Raw genomic sequence first — 16263 nt, 5'->3', positions numbered from 1 at the left:
TTACTAAGTATTGAACGAAGTTTTGGGAGCGTAGTGAAGCAAGTTCTGAAGTTAAACTTCTTGAGAATTTTTGCCAGTTTTGATGAAAGAGAGCTGATTTAAGGCAAAGAGATGAAAGCTCTGGGGGAGGAGGGATCTTCAGAAGTAGTTGAGTGACTGGGGGGAAGAAATTTGTCAATTTTATTAGGAGACAAACCATTATTAATAAAAGTTTTTTTTTAAGAAAAGGAGTTCATTTTCAATTTCTGCTTCTTCTGTAAGTAAAGATTTGACTCGGTGAGCTAAGTAAGGTGGAAATAATACCAAATATTTGTGGGGATAGTCATGGGATGAAGCATGAAGGTATCCGTATGAGTAGGCTTTCTAAAAATTGAGATTTTAATACTCTGAGCACATCTGGTAAGTTTCAGGTCTAGAAAGGGGAGGCAGTCATCGGATTCCAGTTCGAAGTTAAAAGAGATTTTTTCATGGCACTTGTTTAGGTGGTCTAAAAATAAATTGGGGTTGTTGACACCATCTTCCCAGATGAGGAAAATAACATCAATATAGCGATACCAAAATTTTGGTTTAAGGTGGAAGGAGTTAATAGCTTTTTCTTCAAAATCGTTGAGAAATATATCTGCGAGAATCGGAATGAGCGGGCTGCCCATGGCCAGACCTGAGTTTTGTAAGTAGATTTTAATGTCGTCTTTGAAGTATCCAGACTTTATGCAATGGGAGAGTAGAGCAAAGAGTTTTTTTGATAATTTGTTCTTGAGAAGATCGAGGACTTCTTGAGCAGGTACATTTGTAAAGAGAGAAACAATATCGAAACTGGCCATTAAATCTGTTTTTTTTTTTAATTTTAGAAACAAAATCTGCAGAGTTTTTAATATATGAAGAAGAAATTCCAGAAATATTTCTTAGGACTTGCGAGATATTTGGAGAGGTTATAGGTAGGAGAATGTATGCCCTCAACTATAGGTCTGAGTGGGCAGTTTGTTTTGTGAATCTTGGGGAGACCATACAGTCGAGGGATCAAGGGATGAAGTGACCTAAGAGAAAGACGAATGTTACTTTGTAACTCCAAGGTGGTTTTTAATAAATTATTAGTTCTATTGTGTAGTTCAATCGTAGGGTCACTATTAATTTCTGAGTAAGTATCACTGTTTAAAAGTTCCAAGATTTTATTTTGGTAATCAGACTTGTCTAAGATGACAGATGATGTTATTATTATCTTTTAAGGACTTAATAGCTGCTATTTCAGAGTAAGAAATGTTGTCTGGTGGAGGTCTAGCTTTATTTATGGTGAAAATGGCTTCCATAAGGAGGAGGTTAGTATTTAGTAAGAAGAAGGTTAGTAATAAGTTGTTTGTACGATTTTGAAGTTCTCGAGTAGGATCTCTCTGAAGTATTGAGTAGGCATCACTTTGTAGTAATTCAAGCATCTTATTTTGGTAATCTTCAGAGTTGAGGATAACTGTTGCATTGTTTTTGTCTGCGGGAAGGATGATTATATCTCTGTTATTTTTAAACTCTTAGTTGCTTTGCGTTCTGTGGAAGAAATGTTATCTGCGGGTGGTTTTGCATTATTAATAATAAAGATGGATTCAATACACAGAGGTTTTGCATCTTGTGAAGGGAGGAATGAAGTAGCTTTTTCTATTTTGGTAAGGAGTGATTCTTCAAAATCGTAACAACAACTTATTGAAAACTACCACTGAACTATCTCGAAACGTTGGCCTGTTTCTACGCTCTCTCCATCCTCTTATTCCACGCATATATGGTGTTCCAAAAGTCCATAAGGAAAACATCCCACTACGTCCCATTGTTGTGGAAGGTATTGATTCTCCTACGTACAAACTTTCTAAACATCTTGCAAAATACCTCAAATGTTTTTCAGGCAAGTCGCCATCCTTTATCAAGAACACTACAGAATTTCTTTCATACATCAGGGATGTAACACTTAATGAAGATGAAATCATGGCTAGTTTGGACATAACCTCTTTGTTCACTAATGTTCCAACAGATGAAGTCCTAACATTACTCAAAGACAAGTTATCCAAAAAATGTTACCCTTGCTTATGCATTGCATCAAGTCCGGTTACTTTAGATTCCAAGATACTATATACAAGCAAAATCATGGTCTGGCGATGGGTAATCCTTTATCCCTTGTTCTTGCAAATATTTACTTGGAGGAATTTGAAGCCAAGGCTATCTCTTCCTTTGCTTTAACACCTAAAGTTTGGAAACGTTATGTGGATGACGTTTTCCTCATTTGGAGCATGGACATGAATCCCTTATGGTTTTCCTCGAACATCTCAATAGTCGACATCCAAGTATAAAGTTCACAGCAGAGCTTGAAACTGATAGTTCCCTGCCTTTCCTAGATGTGAAACTGTCCCGGTCTTCTGGTAAACTTAAAATTTCGATGTATAGAAAGCCTACACACACCAACAGATATCTTCATAGTTAGTCCCATCACTTCCCTCCCCAAAAACTTGGAATAATTTCTACCTTGGGACATAGAGCTCGCCCTTTTCTTGATGACCCAAATGAAGTTCAAAAAGTAATCAACTATCTCAAAACTACTTTCGTACTTTATAGATATTCTAAAAGAATTACTGAAAAATTCCTTCTTAATCCTCCTAGTCATCACACAGAAGAAATAAATACATTTAAGGGCAATATATCTATTCCTTACATAAGTTCAGTTTCACAAAAATTAGCCAATGTTCTAAGAAAATACAATATCAGAACCTTGTTCACTCCACTTCCAAAGATCCGTTTCTTAATAAGCCACCCAAAACCTTGTCATCATCATCTTAAATACCCTGGTGTATATAAAATATTGTGCGATTGTGACATTCCTTAATTTGGGCAGACAGACAAATCTGTCGAAATGCGTATGGAAGAACACATGAAGGACATTACTTACAAGAGACAGCGAGCCAGTGCCTTATCAAGCCATATCCTTTTCTCGGCTGATCCTAATGATGAAAACCCAAGTCATACAGTCCGCTGGGACAGATCTGCTAACATCTTTCATTGCCATGATGAATTGGAGAGAAAAATTGTAGAATCTAGGGAAATCATCCTCAACCCTGAACATGTAAAAAATAACTTGAGCTACAACCTCCCAGATAGTCATTCATCTGTAATCATGTACTGGCGTTCACGTGATGCTGCAAGCACGCACTCTCCTAACAATGCAACAAACGAAAGAACAGCTTTAAATACAACCACAACGTTTTCATACTAGTTATGTATAGAGACTGTGTTGTTCATAGTTTTTTTAACCTTCAGTGTTCAGTGTTTTTTCTTTTATAATGTCACCTGATGAAGGTTGTTATAAGCCGAAACTAGTCGTGTTTTACTATTAAACTCCCTTTTACCTAACTCTCGGTTTAAGTCATTCAACTCTTTTCACAATATATATATATATATATATATATATATATATATATATATATATATATATATATATATATATATATATACAGTATATATATAGTGATAAAACTCGTGGTAAAGGTGGAATAAGCTCTGATCACTATTCTTAGTATTTACCGTTAATGCAAAGCACATTTCCTTGAGTATTTCTAAGCTGGCTCCCACTGATGAGACCTCAATAAAGGTCCTTGCCTTTAATACATAGCATCATACATCTCCTCAAGGAGATGTGCTTTGCATTAAAGGTAAATACTAAGAATAGTGATCAGAGCTTATTCCACCTTTACCACGAGTTGCCTACGTACGGAGTCGCCCAGACTTGTACTACTCGCAGGCGCAAACTTGACTTGCCTGTCTGTTTGCTTACTTGGGAAATGGATTAAAACCAAGTTTATATTTATATACATATAAAATAGCTTGGTATCTTTAACATATATATATATAACCATCCAAAATCCACTCTCCAACATAAAAAGCACGACAATCATTCGGGTTGAAACAATACGATATCTTGGAATTTACTTCGATTCAGATATGAACTGGAATAGCCACACATTTGCAAAATAAAGTCCTAACAATAACTGGCAAACTCTAAAAGTTAAAAGACATAGTTCCCATACGCCTAAAAACACTAATATACAAAGCACTATGCCAAAATATACTAAGATACGCTATAACAACGTATGCTTTCTGTGTACCCTACAGACTAAATAGATTAATGTCGTTACAGTACAAAATGATAAAACTGATCTTTTGGGAACAAAGAGAAAATCACGACCTTATATACATTGCAATGTCAGAACACAAAATACTGACAGCAAAACATTTATGTCACTATGCAGCTTTGCTAAAACATTATTTCGATGCCAACTACAGGACAGTCAGAAATACTTACCGTATAACAAGACCTCAGACTACTAATTATATCACATATAAATACAATAATCACTACGGAAAGGACACTCGAAGCTTCAACATAACAGATGCGCTAAATAAACTGAGCACCCTCTTTTTGTTTAGTTGCAGTGCTGCATTATGGGTAATGGTTCGAGTATGGAATTCTGCGTGATGTTTAGATTATGAAATTCTGGAGGTACTGTCTGTGACGTCACGTTGCGTCATTGGTTAGAGTTCTAAGATGGGGCACATCGTGACGCCGGCTGTCAATGACGTCATGTGGGGTTTGGGCCGCGTGTGGACCAATAAAAAGCACTATTGGCGCCATCACTTGATCCCATCACTTGACGTCATCACGTATGTGTGTCTAAAAATTCCCATAGTCAAAATTAGGAATGAATACCACACCCTTAAATTATTTGAAAACTTGTGCTGCCACCTATAGACCAGCGCTTCTCAAACTGTGGGCCGCGTCCCCTTGGGGGTAGTTAGTTTTGTTGAGGGGGAGGGGCTTGAAATAATGAAAACACATTTAAAATGTTTTAAGACTAAGTAGATATTTTTTATCTTAAAAGAAATGTATTTAATTATTATTATTTATTATTTATTTTTTGTTATTTTTTTAATTTTAATGGAAAAAATCACACCTTGGTGTTGGTTCACAAATTTTGCTTCCTGCGTATTTCGGCGCTTAATGAATATTAGTAAATGTATGCTTATTCGCATAAGTTTCATTTCAAAGGTATTGATAAGAGACACAAAAGAAGCTTACAAACGCAAAATGTTGTGCTCATTTAAAACGGCGAAGTTTTTCGCGCTTTAAATTAATGTTTCATTGCTAGTGTACACAGGTGCGGCGATGCGCGGGAAAGAAATACGCTTGGTGTGCATGCTTTGTATTGAATATAAATACAATAAATATATGTCTGTATTAGGATTTTTTTTTTTTTTTTTTGGATGGGGACCGTGAAATCTTTTAATTTTTCCAAAGGGGGGGGGACCTTGACATTCAAAAATTTGGGAAGCACTGCTATAGACAAATATTCTCCCCATAATTCTACACTCGAGCCAAAGACCCCCAACACGTGAACAAATATCCTCACCCTTTGAGAATTCCATGCTCAAAAACCCATAATGCAGCACTCCAACCAAACAGAAAAGAGGGCGCTCACACAACTTATGCATCCAGGATGCAGACGATGTCACCGACAAGAATCAGTTATCTACATGTAATAAATGAAGTCAGTTATCTCAAACTGCATTCTCCCATTTACCCTATCCCTATTTGGTTCAAAGTGACCGGACATCTGAGCCTTAAGGATATACTATGAACAAGAAATATGCACCCTACACACCTTACAAACTTAATGAAAAACAATATATTCAGGCGTTCCAGTTCAGCGTCAAGACATTCCAAATTATCGTATGTGTGTCTGTGTGTGTGTGTGTGTCAGACCTATCTAATAGGATATCAGACCTATCAAACATCAGCCTACTTCCAACACAGCAATCAAACCAATAAACAATAACTAACTGGTGGCATCCTCAGATAAGCTTAATAAAAACATCTTCCAGGATGCAAGCTGAGACACTACATCTCAATCGAGATCAACACAAAGAAAAAAAATACATTAATTACAACTACATCACTTAAATACATTAATGAAAAATTGTAAATATATATAATTGATTGTTATTGTATAAAAACTGTAAAAATGTAATCTTATTCAACCCCAACTATAAATTACCAACTACAGTAACTACCTGACATGGAGAACATTATTCTACTTTTAAGTCGACAGAGAAAAGTAATCGGATTGAATCTATGGGAAACGACCCTGGAATGGAAAAGGAAAAACGAAAATGGAAACGACAAAATATAATACACATAGCAAACTGGAATGTAAGAGGAATAGCATATAAAGAAATAGAATTAGACGAACTATTAAATGAAAGAAATATTAAAATAGCAGTAATCACTGAAACAAAAAAAGAAATTGAAAGGAACTATGAGAACTGAAAATTTTAATGTGATATACAGTGGAGTCGACAGAGACCAAAGAGCACAAGCAGGTGTTATGATCTGGGTTCATAATTCCCTTTCAAAACAGTTAAAACATCATAAATTATGGAATGAAAGAATAACAGAAGCTAGAATAAAAATAGATAGAGGCTATTTAACAATAATTGGTTTATATGCCCCAGAAGAAGGAAGAGAACAGGATAATATTAATTTTTATAATCAGCTACAAAACATATATAATAAAATAAATAAAAATGATTACTTAATTTTAGCAGGAGACTTAAATGCAAGAATTGGAAACACGAAAATTAATAATAATATAGGAATACATGGAGAACACACTCTAAACAGAAATGGTAAAAAATTGATTGACTTTGTAGTTTATAATAACCTAAAAATAATGAATTCCTTCTGCAAACATAAAGACATACATAAATATACTTGGGCAGCAAGAGGATGGAAATCAATATTAGATTACTTTATACTAAATGAAAAGACATCAAAGTTCTCTTTAGGTGTTAGAGTTCACAGGGGACATGAAATAAGCAGTGACCACTTGTTCGTAAATATAAAATTAAGATTACCACCTAAATGGCTACAAATAACAAGAACAGAAAGAAAATTTAAAAGATTTGTTTATAAAACTAGACTATTGAATGACACAAATGTACAATGGCTATATGAACAAAGAATTAACCAATATCGAGATAGAATAAAACAAAATGAAGAAATTGAAATAGAATGGATTAATATTAAAACGATACTAAATGCAGCAGCAAGTGAAACCTTAGGAAAGACCAAAAAATTCAATGAAAGAAGAAAAAACTGAAGATCTGGGATGATACAATCGAAGAAATAATCAAAACGAAAAAAAGAAGTCTATCATAAATGGTTAAGCAGTAAAAGATTAGAAGATGAAATAGAATATAAAAGAATAAGAGCCATAGCTAAAAGAGAAGTCAGAAAAAGACATAGGGAATCATGGAACAAATTTGTTTCTAATTTAGAACATGTTTTATATAAAATAAGACCCAATGTATATAAGATTTTGAAACACTTAAATGCAGATACCAAAGAAAACATAAAATTAAACACCGAATTGAAATTAGAAGAATTTCTAAATTACTACACAGAACTGTGGACAGACAAATATTTTAAAAAAAGATAACTGGCAAACATTTAATGAAAATGAAAAGGAAATAAATGAAGAAGAATTAGAAATCAGCCTGAAAGAAACGAGAAACGGAAAATCACTTGAAGAAGATAAACTAGGTTCAGAACTATATAAATATGCAGGAACAAGGTTCAAAGAAAGAGTCTTATTATTTTTTAAATAAAATCTATTCAACTAGTAACCCCCAATAGAATGAAAAAAAAAAGCAATTGTGATCCTTGTCTTTAAAAAAGGCAGTAGAGATGACCCTAAAAACTAGAGAGGTATAAGTATTCTAAATTCCTGTTACAAAATATATAGCAGAATTTTAAATAGCAAACTAATGAAATATTCCAAAAACTTTATTTTAGAAGTACAGAATGGATTTTGAAAAGGACGATCATGTAGAGACCCGGCCTTTTGCCTAAAATTAATAATAGAGAAAAGAAGAGAATATAATTTAGAAACACATATTGCATTTATTGACTTTGAAAAAGCATTTGACAAAGTTAAAAGAAACATATTATTTAACATATTAAAAGATAAACATATATGATAGCTTATGATTTATAAGAGAGATAAACCAAGGGGTCCGAAAGGGATGTCCCCTCTCAGCAACTATTTTTAATATCTACCTAAATGAAATAATAATAAAATTGAATAAAAATTTCCATCAAGATATTAAACTTTCTCCTACTGTGAACTTAAACACTCTCCTATTTGCCGATGACCAAATAATAATACAAATTCTGAAGATAACTTACAGAAAGATATTTTAAATTTAAATGAGCTAGCCAAAAATCATGGAATGATAATATCAACAGAAAATTCAAAAGCTATGGCCTTTAACGCACAAGATCCAGTAAGAACTAAAATAGTAATAGATAACAAGATCTTAGAACAGGTGAATTCATTTAACTACCTAGGATGTACGATTACATATGAAAATGAAAAAGATATAAACAGATGTAATGAACTCTATATTTAAACGAAACCTAGTTCAAAAACAAACCAGACTAAAAGTATACAATATATTAGCCCTACCAGTCGTAATGTATGGAAGCGAAATCTGGACAATAAAACAAAAAGACAAACAAATATTAATAAAAGCTGAAATGAAGTTTATGAGAAAAACTGCAAAGTATACCCTATTTGATCACAAAAGAAACGAAGAAATTATGAAAGAATTCAACCAAGAACCAGTAATAGAAAAAATTAAAAAATATAAACATAAATGGATGGAACACGTTCAAAGAATGAAAACAGAAAGATTACCAAAACAAGCCTTAAAGTACAAGCCACTAGGAAAAAGAAAACCAGGACGTCCTCTTAAACGATTCAACGATGACTGCTAAGGCCGAAACAGGCCATGCTAGGCCTAAATCCTTGATACGCATGATGATGATGATTTTTTTTTAATCGAAACCTAATGTAGAAAATGAACCATAATCTGCAGCATTTAGTTGCAGTACTTTATAAAACAACATGTTGGAATGTCACTCAAGATGATTATTGCATGTATGTAAATATTTCTCAGTTAAAAAAAAATATTATTCCGACATCTGTATAAAGTACGAACTCATTGCAATAAGCAAACGCCAAGTGTCACTCACACGATATTTGCCATACCTCTTACATTCATACACTCACAGCTACTTCTGGTAAATTACCTATTAGGCTTGTTCGCCAGTTTACAAAACAAACAAATAAAAATATACTCACGAATTTCAGGAATGATCCCTCATACTCTTCCATTTCTTCTGCGTAGATCCTAGAAACCGTCCACAAACTATCAACCTGTTTTGCTGAAGAGCATTTCGCAGATGTGTGTGACCAACCTGGTCACTTGCTCCTGGAACTTTTCCGCATCTTCCACATGTTCAAGAAACCCAGGTCAGCAAATCTTTAAACAGAATTTTCTATCCGGTCGCATCAATGCCTTATCCGTTACTTTCTCTGTTTGTATCGGTTTTGCTACAAGTGTATATGTATCCTAAACTTCCGTCCCGTTCTACTGGTCTTATCAGTTTCTTACAGTGGAGTGTCTTCGATACAGTACACAGGATATGATGTCATTAGTCCAAAGTGCATAACCCTGCAATGTTCACACCGCTCGCAATGTTAAATCGAATTGGGATCTTCCTTTAGAATCTCAACATTGCCTTTATTTACTATTTACCTTCATTTTAGCACACCAAATTATAACTTTCATTCATATTCAATTATTTATTCTTATTTTTGATTAGCTTATTTGTTATTTATATTAGTTTTTATAACAAAAAGGCATACGAAAATTCAGCGCAGATTTCAATTTATTTAGTGCTCATCAGGTACGCATAAAAGGTAAGCCAAGACCTCTGAAACAGAAATCATTGTCAGAAGATTCTGAAAATGTCAAATGAATTAATTTTAAAAAATATAATAAATGATAAAATCTACTTTATCTTTACTGGCTTCGTTTGGGAAAGCAAGATTTACTTTGCATTTGAAATGCTAAGTGTTACAGATAACGTAGCTGAGGTACAATGAAATGTGCTTATATGCTTGAAAGCAAGTGGTTGAACTTTTAACATATTCGACAAATAAACAAATTTGATGGCATAGGAATTCCACAATACTCCATTTACGGGGTACTTAAGTCTTTATAAATATGCAATTTTTGAAATTATTTATTAATTATTTTGCCCTCTACAAAGGTCAAGCAGTGTTTACGAGCGATAGTTCTGACTGCCATAAAAAAGATTAAAGAATTCCGGAAGGGTTACCATGACAATGCATGAAACAATCTCCAACAATTCAAACGAATGCTCTTCCTGTTATTCTTTTTTCTCATCCATGAGATGAGAGGGTTCTGTCCCCTGTGAAGAAATCTTTGCCATCTGGTTTTATCTCTGGCCATTTCTGTCATGTCTCTCTCTCTCTCTCTCTCTGAAGCTCGATAACTGTGACCTTTCCTTCAAAGACTGTTGCCAAGTTCTTTTTGGTCTACCTCTTGATTGTCTTCCTCCAGTGATTCCACTCAAGACTATACTAATCTCTGAAAGGACATTCTTTGGAGGTGTCCATGTCATCTCAATTATTGTTTAAGAATTATATCGGTGATATCTTCTCTATGGTTTAATTCGTATTTGACCTGATCATTGTGTTCTGACCAGTGACTTTATTTTTTGTAAGCATTTCTGGTATTTATTGATCTGGAGAAAGCGTATGATAGAGTGCCAAGGCAAGAAGTCTGCAGGTGTCTGAGGGAAAAGAAGGTACCGGAGAAATATGTCAGGCTGGTGCAGGAGATGTACAGAAATGTGAAGACAAGAGTTCGGATCTGCCTGGGAGAGACAGAAAGTTTTCAGTGACAGTTGGCTTGCATAAAGGGTCAGCATTAAGTCCGTTCCTGTTTAATATTGTGATGGAGGTGGTGACGGAGGAGGTGAGAGAAGACGCGCCTTGGACCATATGGTATGTAGATGACATCGTACTATGTGCAGAATCAAGAGAAGTGGCAGCTAAACTGGAAAGTTGGAGGAAAGTACTGGAAGAGAGAGGTATGAGACTGAGTAGAGGTAAGACAGAGTATATGTGTTGGAAAGTGGGTGACAGCCAGGAGACAGATCTGGAGCTGGAAGGAAATGTCATCAGGAAAGTCTGTGACTTTAGATACTTAGGTTCAACAATGAAAGAGGATAATGAGGCTGAGAAAGAAGTGAGATGCAGGATGGAAGAACTGGAGGGAGATGGTTGGAGTGCTATGCGATAAGAGGGTTCCAATCAATCTAAAAGACAAAAATCTACGGGACAGTAGTGAGACCACCTATGACGTATGCTATGGAAACTGTGGCCATGAGGAAAAATAACATCAGCAGGATGAGGTAGCGGAGATGATAATGCTTAGATGAATGTGTGGTGTGACCAGGAAGAATCGTCTGAGAATTGACTATGTAAGGGGAACGGTGAAATTTACGAACTTGGGAGCAAAGATACTGGAGGCAAGGTTGAGATGGTTTGGACATGTGATGAGGAGGGAGGAAGAGTATATGGGAAGAAAGATCACGCAGATGGATGTGCAGGGGAGGAGGAAGCGCGCGCGGCCAAAGAAGAGATGGAGGGAGATGGTGGAGGAGGACTTGAGGATGAAGAACTTGGATGTGGCTACATCCCAATTCAGGAGGTTGTGGAGGAGACTCACCACAAACAGCGACCCAATTAAGTGGGAAAAGCTGCAGAAGAAGAAGAAGATTTCATTTCGATTGCTTTGATTTTCTGTATTTCTTTTTGATTGAGTCTCCATATATTTCCATAGATATAATAATGATTTTTTAGATTTTAGGTTGAGGCTATTTGAAATGCTGGGAGATTAAATTATTTAGTTTAATTTATTCATATTCTACCTTGATTGTAAGGGAAGCGGTACTCCCATGGACCCCTAGCTGGATCTATCTCCTCTCCTTCTACTACTTTGAGGAAGATCCACTTACTTTAATTTTTCCTATAAGGCCTTATTAGCCAACTCTTCTTATTTTATGACCCCTATGCTATTAGAGTACTCGAGGGCCATGGGGGTCTTTTCATTTCTGGCCTTACAACTATACCCTCTCTATAAACCTTACTGTAATCCTTCTATAATCTACTCTTTCCCCCTTCAATATACCCTATTCCTCCTATGGGTTTAAATTCGGAAGAAAGCTAGTTCAGAAACCTTAAGGTAGCAGCCCTACCACTGAACTATTCCATCGTCAGGCTAGTCCCGTGACATGGAGAACATAATTCTACTAGTAAGCTGACAGAAAAAGATAATCGGATTGAATCTATGGGAAACGACCCTGGAATGGAAAAGGTAAAACAAAAATGGAAACGACAAAATATAATACACATAGCAAACTGGAATGTAAGAGGAATAGCATATAAAGAAATAGAATTAGACCAGTTATTAAATGAAAGAAATTTTAAAATAGCAGTAATAACTGAAACCAAAAAAAAAAAATTAAAAGGAACCATGAGAACTGAAAATTTTAATATGATATACAGTGGAGTTGACAGAGACCAAAGAGCACAAGCAGGAGTCATGATTTGGATTCATAACTCCCTTTCAAAACAGTTAAAACATTATAAATTATGGAATGAAAGAATAATAGAAGCTAGAATAAAAATCGATGGAGGTTATTTAACAATAATTGGTTTATATGCCCCAGAAGAGGGAAGAGAACAGGATAATATTAATTTTTATAATCAGTTACAAAACATATATAATAAAATAAATAAAACTGATTAAGTAATTTTAGCAGGAGACAAATGCAAGAATTGCAAACACGAAAATGAATAATAATATAGGAATACATGGAGAACATACTCTAAACAGGAATGATAAAAAAATTGATTGACTTTGTAGTTTATAATAACCTAAAAATAATGAATTCCTTCTATAAACATAAACACATACATAAATATACTTGGGCAGCAAGAGGATGGAAATCAGTATTAGATTACTTTATACTAAATGAAAAGACATCAAAATTTTCACTAGATGTCAGAGTTCACAGGGGACATGAAATAAGCAGTGACCACTTCTTCGTAAAAATAAAATTAAGATTACCACCTAAATGGCTACAAGTAATAAGAACAGAAAGAAAAATTGAAACATTTGTTTATAAAACTAGATTATTAAATTACACAAATATACAATGACTATATGAACAAAGAATCAACCAATATCTAGATAGAATATAACAAAATGAAGAAATTGAAATAGAATGGCTTAATATAAAAACGATACTAAATGCAGCAGCAAGTGAAAGCTTAGGAAAGACCAAAAAATTCAATAAAAGGAAAAAAATTTAAGATCTGGGATGATACAATGAAAAAAATAATCAAAAAGGAAAAAGAAGCCTATCACAAATGGTTAAGCAGTAAAAGATTAGAAAATGAAATAAAATATAAAAGAATAAGAGCCATAGCTAAAAGAGAAGTCAGAAAAAGACATAGAGAATCATCGAAGAAATTTGTTTCTAATTTAGAACATGATTTATATAAAATAAGACCTAATGTATATAACATTTTGAAACACTTAAATGCAGATACCAAAGAAAACATAAAATTAAACACCGAATTGAAATTAGAAGAATTTCTAAATTACTACACAGAATTGTGGACAGACAAATATTTTAAAAAAAGATAACTGGCAAACAATTAATGAAAATGAAAAGGAAATAACTGAAGAAGAATTAGAAATCAGCCTGAAAGAAACAAGAAACGGAAAATCACCTGGAGAAGATAAGCTAGGTTCAGAACTATATAAATATGCAGGAACTAGATTCAAAGAAAGACTCTTATTATTTTTAAATAAAATTTATTCAACTAGTATCACCCCAATAGAATGGAAAAAAGCAATTGTGATTCCTATCTTTAAAAAAGGTAATAGAGATGACCCTAATAACTATAGAGGTATCAGTATACTAAATTCCTGTTACAAAATATATAGCAAAATCTTAAATTGCAAACTAATGAAATATTCCGAAAACTTTATTTTAGAAGTACAGAATGGATTTAGGAAAGAACGATCATGTATAGACCCGTCCTTTTGCCTAAAATTAATAATAGAGTAAAGAAGAGAATACAATTTAGAAACACACATTGCATTTATTGACTTTGAAAAAGCATTTGACAAAGTTAAAAGAAACATATTATTTAACATATTAAAAGAAAGACAAATACCAAATAATATCCTAAAAACTATCACAAGTATATATGAAAATAATCAAATACAAATAAGATTAAATCACGAGCTATCATATACGAGAGAGATAAACCAAGGGGTCCAACAGGGATGTCCCCTCTCAGCAACTCTTTTTAATATCTACTTAATAAATGAAATAATAATAAAATGGAATAAAAATTTACATCAAGGAATTAAACTTTCTCCTACAGTAAACTTAAACACTCTCCTCTTTTCTGCCGACCAAATAATAATTACAAATTCTGAAGATAAACTACAGAAAGCTATTTTAGATCTAAATGAGATATCCAAAGATTATGGCATGATAATATCAACAGAAGAATCAAAAATTATGGCCTTTGAAGGACAAGATCCAGCAAGAACTAAAATAGTAATAGATAACAAGATCTTAGAACAGGTGAATTCATTTAACTACCTAGGATGTATGATCACTTATGAAAATGAAAAAGATATAAACATAAAAATTGCAAAATATTTAAAAATAACAGGAGTAATTAACTCTATATTTAAACCAAACCTAGTTCAAAAACAAACCAGGCTAAAAGTATACAATACATTAGCTCTCCCAGGCTTAATGTATGGAAGCGAAATGTGGACAATAAAACAAAAAGACAAACAAAGATTAATAACAGCAGAAATGAAGTTTATGAGAAATACTCCAAAATATACCCTATTTGATCACAAAAGAAACGAAGAAATTATGAAAGAATTAAACCAAGAATCAGTAATAGAAAAAATTAAAAAATATAAACATAAATGGATGGAACACGTTCAAAGAATGAAAACAGAAAGATTACCAAAACAAGCCTTAAAGTACAAGCCATTAGGAAAAAGAAAACCAGGACGTCCTCTTAAACGATTCAACGATGACTTCTAAGGCCCGAACAGGCCATGCTAGGCTTAATCCTTGATATGCATGATGATGATGATGATGATATTCTACCATTCTTTGTTTTGTCTATATTTTACTGTTTCTATGTTGTCGATGTTGTGAGCAAGGAACTGCCAAGATATGGAAATTTCTTTACTTGTTTTCAAGTATATGATTTTCGAAGTTTATTGAAATGTTTTCCTCATCTCTTCCTAATTTCATTGTTTTTATTTTCCTTAGAGCGATTTTTATTCCAAAAATTTTATTGTCTTTTCCAATTGTATTTTAAATTCTTCAAGAATAATAATATCATCTGCATATTTTGATGTGGTTGATATGTGCCTTCATTTGTAGACCTGGTTCTCCGGCTATGGATTTGCATATTTCTTCGAAGATAGTAAATAATTTTGATGAGAGTGGGCAACACTGCATGACTCCTTTTTCTACTTTGAATTTGTCTGTTTTTATTTTATTAAATTCAACAGTTGTTTTGGTATTTTTAGTGGTTTGTATTTCTAAATCTAACGTCATAGACTGTAAGATGTTAATCATTTTGTTCCTGTGAATGAATCAATAAGTTGTATGCCCAGTACTTTTCCGTCAGGCTATTAATAGACAAAACACGGTCTAAAATCTTGATTATATTTTGAATAATGCGTGTGATCATAAGTAGTATATCATAAAAAAGCGACGATCATAAGTATTTAGACATTTGAGTTAAATTAACGAAAATTTATATCAGCAATTAAATTTAGAAAGATTAAATTGACACGTGTAAATCCTGAAATATCCGTAAAAATATGATCTACTTCAAAAAACGAAAGAAAGCGATAAATAACTTCATAAAAGATGCAATTAAAAGGCAAAAAAGAAAATATAACTTTGAAAAGGTGAAATGGTCACTGACCAAACGACGCGTAGACTGACGTATCGCTTGCCCACGCAGATTTCACCTGTTGTAAAAACCCCACTACCGGAAAGAGATCACAAAACTTGATGCACTTTCTTAACGACGACATAGCACACGCAACGGTGTGACCGAAAGAAAGATAATCGCCGTAGTTTCCTCTATAGAATTTCTCCGAGATTATTATGCAACATTTTATAACCTTTTCCACGAAGGACTTGATTGAAACTTGTATCCTCAACATAAATGCGAT

General features: G+C 33.6%; 1 protein-coding gene across 1 annotated transcript in view; it reads right to left on the bottom strand.

The window, feature by feature from the left end:
- The window catches only part of LOC150102159 (embryonic polarity protein dorsal-like), a 150255-nt gene extending 140759 nt beyond the window's left edge, over positions 1 to 9496 (bottom strand). The window contains exon 1 of the mRNA XM_090399821.1: positions 9228 to 9496. Within this exon, the coding sequence (XP_090255947.1) occupies positions 9228 to 9260 (33 nt within the window). The 5' untranslated portion in view covers positions 9261 to 9496. The remainder of the gene's footprint in view (positions 1 to 9227) is intronic.
- Between the last annotated feature and the right edge of the window lie 6767 nt (positions 9497 to 16263).

The sequence above is a fragment of the Typopeltis vanoorti genome, chromosome 10 (genome assembly GCF_054136105.1).
Source record: "Typopeltis vanoorti isolate ZY-2024b chromosome 10, IOZ_Tvanoo_1.0, whole genome shotgun sequence".
Lineage (NCBI taxonomy): Eukaryota > Metazoa > Arthropoda > Arachnida > Uropygi > Thelyphonidae > Typopeltis > Typopeltis vanoorti.
The sequence above is the reverse complement of the archived record's forward strand: the minus strand, read 5'-3'. Positions and strand labels throughout refer to the sequence as shown.